The 18,656-nt window shown below is 38.8% G+C and overlaps 1 protein-coding gene across 8 annotated transcripts in view; it reads right to left on the bottom strand.

Annotated features, from left to right (window-relative positions):
- Window positions 1-18,656, bottom strand: part of ASPH (aspartate beta-hydroxylase) — a 215,140-nt gene that overhangs the window by 173,938 nt on the left and 22,546 nt on the right. For 3 of the 8 annotated variants that reach the window (XM_059166364.1, XM_059166366.1, XM_059166360.1), the window contains exons 2-4: window positions 3,845-3,994; window positions 2,365-2,409; window positions 419-487 (exon numbers count right to left, since the gene is read on the bottom strand). In XM_059166364.1, coding sequence (XP_059022347.1) covers window positions 419-487; window positions 2,365-2,409; window positions 3,845-3,994 — 264 coding nt within the window. Of the gene's footprint in view, window positions 1-418; window positions 488-2,364; window positions 2,410-3,844; window positions 3,995-9,794; window positions 9,983-18,656 lie in introns of those variants that run through there. The other 5 variants (XM_059166365.1, XM_059166361.1, XM_059166362.1 and 2 more) reach the window with 4 other exon arrangements.

Genomic DNA, 18,656 nt, shown 5'->3' with positions numbered 1-18,656 from the left:
TTCAAAATGGATTTACGTAAGCCTTTAGAAACTTAGTTTCAAATGGAAGTGAATTACGCCAACTGATGCTAAAGAGTGGCTATAATTACCATCTTTGAAAACGGGCTAGTGCATTATCTATATGTTCAGATATTAAGTTCAGAATAGAAAGTACTTTAAATCTGAACACAGATCTGAAATTAGGCTTATTGAAAATATATGTGCAAGAGGTCTATACTTAACCATTTATTATAAAAGTATGCTGAAATATAAGTCCATGGAAAAAAAATTAAGCCATTTCAGTAAGAATGAAATACAGAATTGAAGTGGGAAAACATCATCCATAAAATGTGTGTGACTGGACATACATATTATCAAGGCAAAGATACTGTTTTTCCAGCATTTTACCACCATTAATAAAAAAGAAAACGCTACTTGCCTAGTAAAACTTTGGCATCTTCCACATCAAAATCTCCATCACCATCAGCATCATAGACTCCTAGTTTTCCTGCAAGAGGGAGGAAAAGATGGATGGGAAGAAAACGGAAAACGAGTTTGATAAGGTATTACCCCTTAATGCAGTCCTGACCATCAGCCATAAATATTACCAATCCATGCAATTCTTTGCTCTCTGAATCCTGAAAAGCAGTGCTAAGTGAAGATATTACCTAAAAATGATAAGAGGATTCACTGACAGATTCAGGAAATGTTCGCCTTACAATCTAAGAACTATAACTGAGATAATATCTTCTTAAAGTTTTAATAATCCCCTGATTTAATCGTTTCAGATGAATTTTTTATTATGTTACCAAAAACAGTTGAGGTAAAAATTTCCACATATATAAGAAACATTCTTGATTTCTAACAGTTACATTAAAATGTAATGCTTCTACAGTAATGAAAGTTCCTCACCACCAATATTCAAAATAAAAAGAACATCCACCAAGCCTCAAATAAAGACTAAATATAAACAAATAACATCAAATATTAAAAATATGAGGGCAATTAATTTTATATTTTACAATAATGATTCATAACAGAAACATCACTAATCAACTTTGAAAAAAAAAGACTTCTGGAAATATAGTTAATAAGACTAGCTTCCTGAAATGACAAAAAAATAATCTTAGTTATCCCACTTAAAACTTAACTAGTGGGGCACCTGGGTGGCTCAGTCATTAAGCGTCTGCCTTTGGCTTAGGTCCTGATCCCAGCATCCTGGGATCAAGTCCCATGTCAGGCTTCCTGCTTGGCAGGAAGCCTGCTTCTCCCTCTCCCACTCCCCTGCTTGTGTTCCCTTTCTTGCTGTCTCTCTGTCAAATAAATAAAATCTTTAAGAAATAAAAAACTTTTTAAAAAGCCTTTAAAAAAACAAAACAACAAACAAACAAACAAAAAACCTTAACTAGCACTGGCTATCTACTACCAAGAAAAACACACAAAGCTTAAAACAAACTACTTGAGAAGACAGTACTACCATATCCTTTCCTCTTCAAGCAGAGTAAAATGTTATCTTAAGGTTTTATCATCTAGGAGCACTGCCATGTTTAGCACTCCAAACTTAAGTCAAATACATTCAATTCCCTAAAAAAAAAAAAAAAAAAATCCTAAAATCAACATCATTTAGAACTCAGCACTAGACAGTGGCTGTGAGGAGACATCATATACAGCAGTGTTTTTAACAGCATCCACAGACAGAGCCTTTAGTACGAAAAAACCAATCTGCGGCACTGTTCCCAACTCTTTAATAAGATGTAAGTTAAGACACTGCAGGAGAGCAGGCAGAACTTGTTAAGTAGAGTGGCTATGCGCAATCTTTACCCTCCCAGAGCCCTCCTTATACTTAGGAAAATAGTTAACTAGCAAAGTAGAAGTCCGATATAAAAAGCACACACATACACATTAAAAATAAAAATAAAGGGGCACCTGAGTGGCTTAGTGGGTTAAAGCCTCTGCCTTTGGCTCAGATCATGATCCTAGGGTCCTGGGATCAAGTCCCACATCAGGCTACCTGCTGCCTGCCTCTCTACCTACTTGTGATCTCTGTCTCTCAAATAAATAAATAAATAAAATCTTAAAAAAATAAATAACTAAATAAATTAAAAATAAAAATAATTACAATAATAATAACCGAGAGATAAGGAAGTTATCATTTCTGTGGCTAAGAAAATATAAATAAGAAGGGCTGATTGGCAAATGGAGGCGATCTATAGCAGAGAGCTCAAGTAACATTAAAAAGACCATATTTTCTGACAAACTCAAAGGGGGACATTGGTCCTATACCACCTATTTTCTCAGATGCAGGGAATAACTAAATTAGTAGAATAAGGATGAGATTTTAGAGACCGACACAAGTAGACTTAAAATGTACCTCTAATAGCCTACCTTGAAGTACCTCCGATAAGTTATAACGGAAGTCCTTTGCTTTGGCTGCGTGCATGTAAAAACATGAAAATTGTTAACTTGCCCTTAAAAGTACAAAGACTTTAAATCTCTTCATTTGTCTAATAGACGTTCCTTAGCAACACAGCACTGTGTAAGTCAACAAAAGCACAGATCTGTACTCAGAAGTTTGTCTCCGAACTAAAATTCTTCCTTTATTACTCTATCATCTATCCAGAGACACTCCTGTTTAAGAAATAATGAAAAATTTCAACGGCGGATTATCCAACAGCATGTTTTGTCTCCCCCCACCGAAAGATGGCTGTAACCTAACATCTAGAGCAGAAGTGCAGAGGCTTTATGGAAGGCAGGGTGGGTTTCGATGCAACGTGGTACATCTAGAGGAGCGTGCATTTTTTTTCAGTGACAGGGCCCATATTTTTCACTGGATCATTAGAGGAAGACCATGTATTCACAATAGCCAAAAAGTAGAAAGAACCCAAAGGTCCACTACTGATGAATGGATAAGCAAAATGTGGTGTGTATCCATTCAATGGAATACTATTCAGCTGTAAAATGCAGTAAGTACTGAACCCTGAAAACAGTATGCTAAATGCAAAAAGGCAGACACAAAAGGACCCATATTGTATGATTCTATTTATAGGAAATGTCAAGAGTAAGAAAATCATAGACATAGAAAGTGTATCAGTGTCTGCCAGGAGAGGGGAAGAGGGGTGATGGAAATATTCTGAATTAGATCATGAGGAATATATTAAAAAGAATAAACTGTACATTTTCACATATTACGAATGTTGATTTTTACATTATGTAAATTTTATCTCAACTTTAAAAAAAAGACTGTGACTTCAAAGTATGACTCCAAAAATGGTAAAGAATCATTAATGTAAAAAGTCATGAAAAACTGCAGTGATTATGGGGAGAGAAAACGAAAAATAGGAGAAAGGAAGACAACTATCAGAAAAAAACATGGCAATCTCCTCAATAGCATACAGAAAGGACCGACCTACACACACACACACACACACACACACACACACTGATTCATTCCAACAAAGACAAAGGGGTGTGCTTCTAAATGCTCTCTAAGGTAGGGTCTTGCAAATTGGGTCCTGACATAAAGTCAGTGGCCCAAGAATGTTTAAAATTCATAATACAATACAATGGAACAGAAATTATGCAGTACTGCATTTCCTAAGAGTTAAGCACTATTTGATAAAACTTTTCTGTGCAATATACATACATAAATACTAATTTTTTATTTTTACTACAAATTATGTTCGAAGAAGCTGAAAAGCCACTACTCCCAGGGAACCCTGATAACATCCCCTTTTGTTCCTGCACTGTTGAGAACAACTGAAAGGCTAAAGAAATTACCCCCAAAATAATAATAAATTTTTAAGATTACTAAAGGATGTCTTTCATACTTACAAACTCAAACAAGAAACAATACCAAAATCCTTACCTAAAACTTCCTCATAATCAACAAGATCAAACCAGACGACAGCTACTGAAGTCCAGACGCCCAGCAATGCAATGACCATAAACCACGTGAAAAATGAACTTCCAGAAAGTCCTCCTTTCCTCCCGTTTTTGTGTCCTCCATGCTTTGTCTCTGTTTAAAAATAAAACAATGTCATTATAGAAGAAGACATTTATTGAACACGTCTTTTTGCTGAATTATCTCTCCAGTAATTTGAAAGTACTTACAATGATAAATCATTTCAAAAACAGTTTTCAATCTAATTCTCAAAACATGTTACATAAAATAAAGATTTTTTCCCAAGATTTATTTATTTCTTTATTTGAAAGAAAGAGGTGGGGAGGGGGACACAAGCAGGGAGAAAGGCAGAGGGAGAGGGAGAAGCAGACTCCCCACTGAGCTGGGAGCCCGATGTGGGGCCGGATCCCAGGACCTGGAGATCATGATCTGAGCTGAATGTGGAGCCACCCAGGTGCCCCTAAAATAAAGATTTTGAAAAAGAAGCGATTCTACTCAGACTCAACACCACACATATAAAACTCTTACTCAAAATAATGAAAAAAAAAAAATAAAGCACTCATTGGCGAACAATTTTTTTTAAATAACCTTTAAATAAAGGTTGACATAATATGTATATTTTATGTAGTATGTATACCTTTCTTCTAACTTCTTTACATATAACCTCCTCCAAAGTTCAGCACATATCAACAACTTCATGAAGTCACAAGAAATGTGGCCACATCCTTTTCTCTGACCCATTTAGTTTCTGGAGAACCTTCAAAAGCCTGTTGAGGGCCACAGAAAATATCTCCCCCCAAAATGGCTCCATATTCTTAGCCAGAGAGAGAGAGAAGAAGGAAGGAGGCTATTTATAGGAAATAGAGACCAGGGAAGAAGAGAAGCAAAACAGTCCATAAGTCCTCCTCCTTTACAAGACCCACTGGGACCTAAGGAAGCAGGGAAAGGCTCATCATTCACCATCCATCTCAATGCAGGACACAGCTTTGTATACTGTGGTCCACTGAGTATCATTTATCACGTTTGCTATTCTTCTGGAAATAGGCTTCTTACAGCCAAAGTAAACAAAAATAATGAAAGCAAGTGAAACTGACAGAAAATGATCCACGCTGTCTTTAAAAGAAAGGACGACTGCATTCAAATGTCTCTTGAAAGGGAACATAATGTTATTCGAAGGATATGTCATATTCCCAAATGCACTTTGAGAAAAGGAAAAGTTAACAAGGAGGTGGTAGAGCAGGACACTGTCTTCTCTTTGTTGAGCACGTGCCTGCGTAGTTCAAAGTGCTCCCATGTGCATGGCGGTGCGTGACCCTCACAAGGGGTTGGTCAATATATCTCAAGAGTGCATTTCTGGATGTCTTTACAGAACAACTCTTTTCCAGTGCAACTGTCCCTCACACTGCAGGGCAGCTGGCCTCCCTGGCTTCCTCGGGTCTGGAAGCTAAGTAGCTCCCCGATGATGACAAAAATACTCTGAAACTCATCCCAGTGTCCCCTACAAGGGTGGTGCCTAGTTCAGAACCACTGGGTAAGGACAAGAATCATTATCCCTGTCTTATAGAAAAAAGATTACGTGGTTTACTCCAAGTCCCAGGCACAAGCTGGGTAGGACTAGGAATGAACCCTGACTTCCCTGGTCCCGAGTTCTCAGACCCACGTGAGAATTACATCACTTTGACAAAGCTCACTAGCTCTAATCTAGAATCCGCTTTCTTACCCCTAAATCCAGCTCTCATTACAGAATACTGATAGTAGTATTCAGTGACTCAAAGCGACTATACTGCCAAATCTTCAGGAAGAAAAAATGAAATGAAATTCTTCTTATTAAAAAGATATGTAGTTTTTTAAACAAATCACTAGTTCAACTTTTCAAAAGGGGTCATAAAAAACTAAACCAGTCTGAGAACGAGTCCATGTGTGAGTATACACACTCAAATACATACATTTTATCTAAATATCTATATTTAAGTCTATAAAAATGTGACTAAGACAAATTTCATTCTTAATGAAAAACTCAATTTCTCTTTCTAATGTTCTTTAAATATTAACAGACCTATCAAAAAGGACCCGATTTATAGTCATAGGGTGAATTCACAAAAGAATACTTATCAAATAACATATGACCATCTAATCTGTTTCTAGTAAGATCTATTATTAGCAGTCTCCTAAAAGATGGCTACACAAAATCATAATGTTTACATTAAAAAAGTTCTTACTGGGCATAGATTATAATGTCGCATATTAAATCCACTTAAAACAGGCTTCACTGTTTCAGTATCTGAACACAGCCATGGGAGGGGGAGACTGGGTGAAAACTTTGGCAATGTCAATGGGGGAAAATGATGATTTCCAATACTTCTATGTGTCTTGAGCATAAAAACTGTAAGAACAATACAGAACATCACTAAAATTTTAAAAATTGAAAGAAAAAAGTGGGGACTGGGGAGCACCACAGATTCACTAGCAATGTTACAGGTTTAATTTGTTAAAACGCTGATGCATAGGAGATAATTTTCAATGCTGTATTAAAAAAAAAATCCTTATTTCTGGGGTTCCTGGGTGTCTCAGTCAGTTAAGCAACCAACTCCTGCTTTCAGCTCAGGTCATGATCTCAGGATCATGAGACAGAGGCCCAGGGTCTGGCTCCACACTCAGCACAGAGTCTGCTTGAAATTCTCTCCCGCTACTCCTGCCCTCCCCACTTGTGCTTGCTCCTTGCCTCTATGAAATACATTAAAAAAACAAAACAAAACCCTATTTTTATATAGCATATAAATATATGCATACATACCTGTTTATATAGAATACTAATTATAATAAGAAAAATGCCTTCTGGAATATCTATTTACCTCCAAATATGGATTGATAATTTAAAATGAGCTTGTAATGAAATAAAATAATTATCTGAATTCAAAGTTCAAGTTATCTCCATTTCTCTTTCTTAAAGCAGAAATGGAAAAGGAAAATTTCTACAATTCTCAAAAGGAAAGACTCATTTATCCAAATTAATTCAGCAAATACTCATCTAAGTTATGGACCTGCAATACCAAATACCAAAAATTCTTTTTTTAAATTTAAGTTACATAAATGCATGCACCATAGCAGAAACCAGGAATGGGGGGAAGGGGAGCAAAACACAGTAAAGAATATACTTTTGCCTAGAATCGACTTAAATTTGTTTTAGACAGGATTCTAACAACTCTGATCTAGTATACTAACATACTGCACAAAACTAAAGAATATACCTTAAAGACAACCTCACCTATAGGAGTTCAAGCAACAAAGTGCTGCTGCTGGAAGGCAGGCCTGTAGGAGGTATGAAAACCAGCAGCAAGAGCAAAGAATTTAAAAACTTAAATGGCAGGTGGTGACTATGATTGATGCTTGTAGGCAAATCTTGAACTGTCCTTAAAATAATCTTGGGGCACCTGGGTGGCTCAGCTGTTAAGCATCTGACTTTGGCTAAGATCATGATCCTAGAGTCCCAGAATCGAGCACCATGTCCACCTTCCTGCTCAGCAGGAAGCCTGCTTCTCCCTCTCCCACTCCCTCTGCTTGTGTTCTCTCTCCTGATGTTTCTCTCAGTCAAATAAATAAAATCTTTAAAGAAAAAAAAAAAGTAAAAGATAGTAATCTTAAATTGCCCTTAAAGTAATCTTAAGTACAAGGGAATGATGACCTTCAGATTGAGTCTGTCATTAAAATATTATTTTAAACTGTTTAAGAATGCAAAAAAGGTATAATAAATCTTAGAAATATTTTTCATTTACAGTACTATTTACCAAACAAATTTATCACTTTAAAAGATGAATGTCAAAAAAGGGTAAATAGCTAGAATATGAAAATATTAGCAATACTTTATCTATCCTTTCTAATGTCAAATAAATTGTCACTCTAGTATTATTCATCTTATTGCTGTTAATTTTTACTAATTCCACAAAGGAACAAATGGTAAATTATAGAAAGGACTCTTTCCCAAGACATCTCTGTTAGGGGAACTTTTTATTTGACACCAAATAATATTTCTGTGATGTGTCACTTTGTTAAATATGGTATACCGAGTCCCAAAGGGCAGATTATTTCCTGTCCAATTAACTGAAAAAAGCATAACAAGATAAACATTTCAAAAGAGTTTAAAACACCTTAAGCAAACCTTAAATCTGCACTTTGTTCCAAAGGTATTCTGGAGCAATGTCTAGCAGTTAACCCTATTTCCCAAGATTAGAATAAATCCAACAAGAGTCTTCATTTCATTTTCTGACTCATTATTTGACCCATAGTCCTAGGGATCAGTCAGGAAGATTTTTTTAAATGGGGTTAAGAATATGGCAAGAACTACACGATTCATTTTTCTCCATGTTGACCCAGCAGAAGTAATGACCTCCAAATCAGAAAACTGTTGTTACATACTACCCAACACAGAAAATTACCACAGTGAGCAATGAAATGTGTCTCTCTACAAAATGTGGGCTAGGGACAATAGGTCCTTTTATTCATTTGGTTGAAGAAAACGTAAAGAGAAGATACACCCCAGCACCTGAACAGGAGGTAGTCAATTACTTAATTGAGTTACAACAAACTAAATTACAAATCAACCATGCCTGAGTTCTGCTGCTAAGTTTGTATTTACACATAAACCCCACACTTTTAAAATTTTGACAAAAAAAAAAAAAAAAGGCACAAAAACTGTCAAGCAACTCATCAAACTGATTATTTTTTCATGTTCAAAATGTCAGCATTTGGGAGTCAAGAACTGTTAACAGTACGTCAGAAGTACCGCCTATCTTACCTCACTCACTACACAGATTATATAATCCTCAGAAAAGGGGAGAAATGTCTTATAAAAGAACTCAAGATACATATCTCAAATTCTTCATCATGGCGACATGAAGTACTTTATCAGAACAGTCAAGTGACCCATTCCAACCATTTACTCACACCGATGTTCAGAGCAGGAATACTCATATTCTCTATACTAATAATAGACTCCTTCCAGTGGCCACTTAGGCAGCTGAGAGTTGGAAGCTGTCTGAATAACATCTTTTTTTTTTCCTTAAATAAAATTTCAACATAATGAGCAGGATGGGAAGGCTATAGAAATCTGAGGTCTTGAGAGGGTGTTCTGCTTGTGAACATATACATCACAACAGAACTATGGTAGTTTCTACCAATCTAGTAGGGTTATCTAATGTGACAAATAAAAACAGAAATAAAAAGTCCAAAACAAATTGAAAAACAAAGCAAAACCATAATGAGCTAATGTAGCTTACTTTCAATTAAGTGGAAAGAGATTCTCACCCTACAAAGTAAGGGGAAAAAAAACCAAAAAACAAAAATGTAAATTCGACACATTGTTAAAGAACATTTGTAGTTAATAATTCCATTTTAAAAACAAAAACAAAATAAAATCCTATTGTCTTTACTTTTCATATAATGCCCCCTTCAAAAAAATTTGGTCAGTTTCCACATATGGTAAAGTCTGAGTCAAGCTTTGCTTAAACCAATTAAATGTGCTCCCTAATATAGGCTGAGACTCACACAGGCCTTAAATTTCCTATAATCTGAGATCTGAATACACACCATTCTTTAAGTTCACTGTAATTATAAAACCAGGGAAGGCCACTTGTACATTTTTCTGAAGTTTGTAAACTGCAGTCTCTGATAGTACAATATATGAAAAGATATTTTAAGACACCAAAACATATTCAGATTAAAGACAGATTACTCCATGAAAAAATTAGCTACCATAAGAAGTTCATGTCTCCAGTAGTTTAAAATAGAAAATGCAGAAGATGTGGTCGAAGCACTTAGCCAAAAATATTTTTAAGAGTGCGCAACTGAAAATAAAGCTAAAATTTGCTAGCTAGATCCTAAACCAGTTTTAACCCAAACAATAAAAATGCACCTTTACCTTCAGCCATTTTGGTTGCTTCAATCCATGAATACAGATGGAAGACAAAAACTAGAGCGCTATCAGCAGGTATAAGGCAGGCCGAACACCCTTCCCTACTAGAGCTTGAGCCTGGCCAACTGCTCCACAGGCAAGGCCTCTAGAACTGAAATTGGACCTGACTGCAAACTCTGCTCACCAGTTATTTTTAGAGGCTTCTTCCTCATGGCCAAATACTGCTAATCACTCAGGCTGAAATGCTCCTAACAATGCAATAGCCTTTCTCTCCCACTTATGGGATTCCTCTTGGTTGGTCCTGTCTTCCAAATCCCAAACCGCCCCCCCCCAAAAAAAGAAAAAGCATTTTGGAGAGAAGGAAATGGAACAAATTGTGCTGCCAGTTTTGTTTTCTTGGGATCCATCTTCAATGGTTTCAGCCCAATGACCAAATCATTCAAAACTGAAACAAGTCTTGCTGTAACATGTGGCCCCATGCCCGGGACCAGCTTGATCTGGCCCTTCAGAACCTAATCAAATGCTTACATGAAAAAGACCATGACTTAGTTTGTGTCAGTGAAACAGAACACTAAATAGTAAGAAATTAATGCTTTCAGAATTCTGATATGCAGACATTACCATCCCAAGTCTAATTCCTCCAACAGCAAAAGAAAAAAAAAAGAAATTTCACTAGAGGAGGGAGAGGGAGCTGAGAGTGAAAGCATGGAGGGCGGGAAGGGAGGCTGGGAGAGCGAGAGGGGACAGGGCAAGAAGAAATCCTTTAGCATGACAGCAGTGATCTAGGAAACAGGACCTCAAGAGAAGGTACTGGAAAGAGAGTGTGCAACTACATTCTGATTTTTTCCAGGTCTCTCCACCCCTAACTCCAAATCGTCCCTTCTGTGAAATAAAACCAGCCCAGTGCTACCAACATTAATCCATTGATTTAAGATTAGCAGTTCACAGAATTCATCAGAGCTCTGATGAGTGTATATAATTAATTAAGCACAAATAGTATCCAGAGCAAGGTAGCAGGCTTCCAAAATTATTTAGTATGAGTGTTTAATATTTTCGGTCAAATTGAACACTTCACCTGCAAATTAAACATTTAAATGGTCTGAAGAGGAGTCAGCAATGTATGGTCCCAATATTTGACTAGAAACAGAGCAAACAAGGCATCGGGGCCAACTAAACAAAACTGACAAGTGTCTTAGGTGTCCTCTGACCAAGAGCCATTTCCAGTTTCCCTTTCCTGTCCTCAAAGATGTGTCCTGCTGAAGTTAGGGTTTGCTAAAACTTACATGATAGTGGCTCACTTGTTGACAGGGATTTAAGATGACTGCCATCATGCAAATTTAGTATTTTGGAGGCTTTCCTTTGTTTTATTGTTTTCAGAGAGAGGGTGTATGACAAGAGACCTGTCCCTGGGCCACAGGAAACCAAGCCACTATACTTACACGGGGGAGGGCCATAGCCTGTTTCAGACTTAAGGAACCTAATTCGATTCCTGGCTTCTTCACTAACTTCGATTTGGGGAAGACATTAAATTTGGGGGCCTCAACTTCCTCGTCTTTAAAATGTGTCCTGGCATAAATCGGGCATGCGAAATCAATGTTTGTTGAACTCATCCAGGCAACACATGACCAATGAACCAATCACTGGTTCGAACCAATGATGCAAACCAAACAGGACGCACACACAGCCTCCACATGTCCAATCCCAGCTCTTTTTCATGAGGCCAGCCTGCCTCCAGGCTGCCCAAGCTGCTGGGGTTCCTTCCCTCCCATCCTTCCCTCCCTTGGCCCGTGCCAAGCCAACTGCATCCCAGTTACAGGTCTGTGGCCAACGCTGAACTGAGACAGGAGTCACACCTACTAAATCCGCATACACCTCATCCCTGAGGCCTTTTAACACAGCTCCAGTGATAACTCGACAAATCACACACATCTATACAACCTTCTCCTTCACATTTTACAAGTTTTGCAGTTTTTTCATAAAATGTTTTCCCTCCTTAGTGTCACAATAATGGCATAGCTGTGTATTCTAGAAAGCATGATTAGGATAAATCTGAAATAACCTTCAATCAATCACATTCCTTGAAGAAAAAGAAATTTTGAATTGTAACTACCACTTACAAGAATAACAACTTATTGGGGCACCTGGGTGGCTCAGCAGGTTAAAGCCTCTGCCTTCAGCTCAGATCATGATCCCAGGGTCCTGGGATCGAGCCCGCATCGGGCTCTCTGCTCAGTGGGGAGCCTGCTTCCTCCTCTCTCTCTCTCTCTGCCTGCCTCTCTGCCTACTTGTGATCTCTTTCTCTGTCAAATAAATAAAATCTAAAGAATAACAATTTATTTTTATGACAGGAGATGTTTATGAAAAGTTTAAAAATAAATACATGTGCATACAGTGAATCGTGTGTTTAAAACCCTAGCAATGACAAGTAAAGTTATAAATGAACCAGTCCTTGTAATCACTGCTGGGGCTAATAGCAAGTTCGTAGGTCCAGGCAAAGACCAAACATCTAACATGTGCTCTGAAACTATTATTATCAGCCTGACGTCACTGGAGACCAGAAAAGCCAAATCTCATGTATACTAAGTCCAAACTCTATCTGCTTCCAAAACATACCAGGGGAAACCCATCAGACAGCTCACGGGTCACACTAACTACTTCCCTCCCTGCACCCAAGCATGCTATCACTGGCAGCAATGGCTCTCACCAGCACACTGGAGTCTCCTGGAGGGCTTGTCACAACACAGAGTGTGGGCCCACCCCCGGAGCTTCTGAGTCAGTGGAGCCTGAGACTGTGCATATCTAACAGGTTCCCAGCCAGGTGATCGGGTGCAGCTCTAATTCTCAAGGTCTGGAAGAGGAGGAAAAGAGTTCTTGCTTTTACCAATTTCTAGACCATCACTTCCTTACCACCTGAAAAAGAAAACAACAAAACCCTGCTCGTCTGTGGCCCATGTCATCCAATTCTACTGCCCTCCCCCTCCCTCGTCACTGTCATGGACAACCTCCAGTGCCCTTGCCCCTCAGTGACGTCTTCACCTCCATACTAGCCATCACCACATAGTGGTGTGTGGCAAATATGACAAGTTCCCTTCCGTTCCTTCATCTCCAGTGATCCTGTTCCCCTCCATCCTCTGTCCACCATTCACTCTTATATCCCTACTGTGGATCTTCTTATAAACCCACCTCAATTCACCTTCCTAATCATATCTTCATCCTTGCTGAAATATCTCTAGCTTTCCTGGTACAATCATCCTCACAGATCCTGCAACCCTGCTAGGATAGGTCTGTTCGCATGACCCCATCATGAGAACTGCAGGGTACTGTAAGATACCAAAAATATATTTCTTAAATACACATACACACACATACCCCTCTTCATGTATGTATAGTCTCCAAAGCAAACATGAGCAACTTTTACCACTTGAAACCTAATATTAAATAGCCAGTATTACAGACATAACAAAAGGCAACTCAGCAGACAGTGAGTAAAAATCTCCTTAAACACAGTGCACCCCCTCAGTGCTGGAAGATTTAGGTTGTGCCGAATGTGTGATACATAGGATAAAAACACCCACTCCGATCATAACCCTCCCACTTGTCCAGCTGGTTTACTCAACAGCTTCTTCTTGGATCCTGTAGTTCTCTTGTTTCTACCTTCTTCTGAATACCTTCTTGCCTCCTGCTTTTACATCTTTCCATATCCATCTTAAGAGTCCACAGTTCATCAGTGAAATCACTCCCTGACTCACTAAACCCCTTGTCCCTCTATCCCTGATTCAGGGTACCCATCCGCCATATCTCCCTGGAAGAACTCCATGAGGCACACCCAAAGAAGTCACGCACAGACACAGTGGAGCCAACCCCAATCAGCCGTCAGGGCTGCGTGTCAATCCTGCCCAGGCTCTAGAACACTCACTCTCCTGCTCTCCACAAGGGCTATTTCCAACATCTCTGCCCCTAGTCTATTTTCTCATACTCAGAAAATGCCAGCGCCTCTTACATCACAGAGAACAGAAGCCTCAGCAGGAAACCCTTCACCGCACTGCCAACCATCACTAACCTCCATTCACCACCTCTATTCTCTGCTTTTCTCCCAAGCCCTTCGCTCCCTCACTCTGCTCATCTTCTCACTCTCTTGTACCCGCAGCCACTCAAGCCCAGAGCCTACCCCTGTCCTCTCTCCTCCCCGTCACAGAGGACATTCTTAACAGAGCTGTTACTTCTCTGCTTTCACTTTCTGGTGGCCCATGACCCGCACTAGCTTCTGCACAGTACAGTTGCTCTAATGTCATGCCTATGACTTCCAGGTCACTGAACCCCATGGAACGTTCTCAGTCCTCATCTTACTTGCCCTCTCAAGAGACTTCTGCCTCCTTAAACATTCTCCTTCCTTGACTTTCATTGCTTCAGAATCATCTGGTATATCTTCTACCTTTTTGGCCTTTCTAATTCTCAATGTCCTTTGCTAGTTCAGTCTCCTCTAGTTGACTTTTCAATGCGGAAATTCTGCATGCCTTGGTCCTATGCCATCTCCTTAGTTGACTTTGAGCCACCCTCCACATGGCTTAAATTCTCTCCTCAAAGGAGAATATCTGCCCACTCAATATCCCATCTGAACACTTAACAGAAACTCCAAACTCTGCATAAATACAACTGAACCCACGATCTTTCCCCTCTCCTCTCTAGCTGTCCAGATCTCAGAAGCACTTCCATCAAACCAAAGTATTTGGTTAAACAAAAAACCTGGGATTCATCCCTGACTTCATTCTCTTCCTCTTTTCCCAAACACCCAACTCTCAGAGTCTGATGCAGCCATCACACTGACACAAATGGGTTACAACTATGCCAGAGTACAAATTCCCCTCAGCCCCTGGGTTATCCTTGCCTATTTACCACAGTATGATACTTTTTAAAAAATCATCTGTAAGTGCCATGACATAAAAAAATGGGAAACTGTGTCTCAAATCACCCGTCTTTCTGCCTTTCTACTGAGGTTGCCCAAATCCTCACTAACCATCATTTCCTAGGCTACCACAATACTTTAACATACCTTTATTGTTCCATTCAGCAGCCACAATACTTTTTCTTTTTTTAAGGATGTATTTATTAATTTGAGACAGAGCGTGCGCATGTGAGCATGCACAAGGTGGGGGTGCAGAGAGACAGAGAGAATCTTAACCAGACTGCCCTCTGAGCATGGAATCTGACACAGATCTCCATCCCACGAGCCTGAGATCATGACCGGAGCCGAAATCAAGAGTTGGATGCTTAACGAACTGAGCCACCCAGGTACGCCCACGATGTTTTTTTTTTTTTTTTTTCCAATCCAATTATATCATTACCCTCTAAAAACCCCTGAATGACTTCACACTATTCTCGGGATAAAATGAAAACTTTTGATGTGGTCTACAAGCCCACAGCCTTGACTAGGCCCCAGCCTGCCACTCTGGCTTTCATTTTGTGTCATTTCCTGTAGCTGCGTTAAGTTCCAGATACAAAAAAACAAACAAACAAAAAAACTCACCCCACTCTGGTCCTGTCGCAGGGTCTCTGCATAGGCTATGCTCTCTTCCTGAACATCAACACTGGTGGAACACCATGTATTTTTCCCCAGCCTAACTACCTCCTGCTTATTCTGCTTAAATCCCGCCTCTTCAAGGAACCCTCCCAAAATACTGTGACAGCATTTTCTTTTTCTGTTGTCTCTCTCTTTTATTATTATTTTTTTATTTATTATTTATTTATTTAGTTTATTTTTTATTATTTATTATTTTTTATTTATTTTTATGTATTATATTTATTATTATATTATTTATTTATTTATTATTTATTATTATTTTAAAGTATATTCTTTAATCCCCATTTCCTATTTCCCCCATCTCTCACTCACCTCTCCTCTGGCAACTATCAATTTATTCTCTATAATGAAGAGTGTTTCTTGGTTTGCCACTCTCTCTTTTCCTTGGCTCGTTTGTTTTGTTTCTTAAATTCCACATATGAGTGAAATCACCTGGTATTTGTCTTTCTCTGACTGGCTTATTTCACTTAATGTTATACCCTTTAGCTCTATCCATGTTATTGTAAATGGCAAGATTTCATTCTTTGTCATGGCTAGATAATATTCCATTATATACATATACCACATCTTCATTATCCGTTCATCTATCATTGGACACTTGGGTTGCTTCCATAGTTTGGCTATGGTAAATAATGCTGCAATAAGCACTGGGGTACATATATCCGTCTGAATTAGTACTTTGAGGGTAAATATCTAGTAGTGTGATTACTGGATCATAGGGTAATTCTATTTTTAATTTTTTGAGGAACCTCCGTATTTTTTCCAGAGTGGCTGCAGCAGTTTGCATTCCCACACAGTGCAAGAGGGTTCCTTTTTCTCCACATCCTCACCACCATTTGTTGCTTGTTGTGTTTTTGATTTTAGGCATTCTCACAGGTGTGAGGTTAAGTAAGATCTCACTGTAGTTTTGATTTGCAGTTCCCTGATGATGAGTCATGTTGACCATCTTTTCATGTGTCTGTTGGCCATTTGTACGTCTTCTCCAGAGAGGTGTCTGTTCAGGTGTTCTGCCCACTTTTTATTAAATGGAATATTTGTTTTTTGGGTGTTGAATGGAATCAATTCTTTATAGATCTTGGATACTTACCCTTTATCAGCTATGTCACTGGCAAATACCTTCCCCCATTGACAGACTGCCTTTCCAGTCTTTTGACTGTTTCATTGTGCAGCAACTTTTTCTTTTGATGTAGTCCTAAAGTTTATTTTTATTTTTATTTCTCTTTCCTCAGGAGACATATCTAGAAAACTGTTGCTATGGCCAACGTCAGAGAAATTACTGCCTGTTCTCACTCCAAGGATTTTCACGGTTTCAGGTCTCACATTCAGGGTAGGTCCTTAATCCATTGTGAGTTTATTTTTGTGTATAGTGAAAGAAAGTGGTCCAGTTTCCCCAACATCATTTGTTGAAGAGAATACCCTTTTCCTATTGTATATTCATTCCTGTGAGAGTGCTTTCTAATATGCTCTCATGGTAGTATGTACTTCTTCCTAAAGTTACTTCAATGGTATTTAGTTCTTAAATCTCTTTCTTCCTCCAGAATGCAAGTTTCATAAAGCCAAGGACCACATCTGCCTTGTTGATTACTGTATATTTGCCTTATACCTTGTAAGAATTCCATAAACACTTGTTAAATGCATAAACTCCATCTCAAATTCCTGATTATTATGAGTAATCAAACCTCTTTCTGCTAACATGAGAAATAAGGATGCAAAGTTTAGTCCAACAAATGCTACATCGCTTCAATTTTTCTCCATCTCCATGAGTTATGTTAAAACGAACTCACAATAGGAAACGACTTACAAATAGTTAAGAGAAATATTAAAAAAGAAGCTCAGTGTTCACCAAACACTGGTCATGAACTCAAACTGGTCTACAAGCAAGTATTCATTGCTTTGTGTCAGAAAAATTCCTCACTGATCCATCTTCGGTGACTGTCACCTATGTTGAGCATAAGAAGGCCCAAGTTGGAAGGACGCTGCAGCCCCATGCACCTGGCCCCACAGTCAGATGCCTCCCACTGCTCTCCTGACTAACCCCATAGAGAAAAGACACGAGTGGCTAAGGGAGTGACAAGGGGTATTACAATTTAGTAAAACGAAATTGAGAAAGTCATTTACATTTTCACCAGTATAAGGGAAAGTGAAATATTAGCCACAACTATCTATAACAGCCTCCCTTTATTTTTTGGAACCTTTATTACTCTTTGGCCAGGTTGAGGAACTACTGTTCCAGGTACACCTGTGTTTGTGTTCTGGATTCAGTCATTCTCTTCAGCAGTGATGAACACAGGTTCATCAACCATCTTATGGATCTGTGATTTCCCAAAGGTCCATTAGTGAAATGCTAAAATCATGATATAAATGGTAGTGAACTCCAAAACTCAATCCTCCCGCCACATCCAACAGGTTAGTGCTTTCAACTTAATTAGTTCTCCCTACAGAGGACTCAAGAAAGAGAAAACACTTGGGGGAAAAAGCACTCCTTGGCTAATTGGTCATCTGTATGGGGTAAGAGTTATTAGTGGTGATCAGTTACTATGGAGTTCAAAATCAGACAGTCTGTTGCTGAACTGGAAGTAGCAGAAGGTATAAAGAAAACAGTTGTGGTGTCCACTCAGAAACTCTGAGGTAGTGAAAAGTTGTTCAAGGAAACAAAAAGTTCTTTTTCCAAAACTAAAAAGAGTAACATGAAAAAAAAAAGCCTAGTCCCACTCATTTAACTCCAGTGGTGAGGCAATGAGACCAGGTAACAAAGCCAACAGGTAGGACCACAACTGATTTGCAGCTGTGTCCCCAAAGGCTTTTTGACCTTAACCACTTTAGAAAGCAAAAGATCCAAAGGTGTCCTTCCTCACCAGTTTCCACTTCTAGGACAAAGGAATTCAACATTTATGATAAAGTGTCCTAGGGGTATATGAAAGCCCTAGCACCAAATACAGTCGATTCTTGTGTAAACTGAAAAACATACAGGTTTTAGAGTCAAATTATTGGAAAATTATAGGCCAAAAAACTAGAGAGGGCATTGCCCCAAAGCAGACCACATAGAGAGAGGCCCTCTTGCCTCACTGCTAATAGATAAGAAACTCCGCTTTGGAAGTGAGATCTGATATAAACCAAACAGACTAGAATAGGCAGAGTTGGCTGGCATGTTAAGGAACCGGCCCCAAAGACAGTCAAGAGCCTCTGCCACCCACGGACTAATCTAGCCCAGCTAAGCACAAGGACTAGAAGAAAATGACACTGTCTATCATCACCCTGTCAGAAAAAGACTGCTAAATTAAACAGCTACA

The sequence above is a fragment of the Mustela lutreola genome, chromosome 3, assembly GCF_030435805.1.
Source record: "Mustela lutreola isolate mMusLut2 chromosome 3, mMusLut2.pri, whole genome shotgun sequence".
Classification (NCBI taxonomy): domain Eukaryota; kingdom Metazoa; phylum Chordata; class Mammalia; order Carnivora; family Mustelidae; genus Mustela; species Mustela lutreola.
The sequence above is the reverse complement of the archived record's forward strand: the minus strand, read 5'-3'. Positions and strand labels throughout refer to the sequence as shown.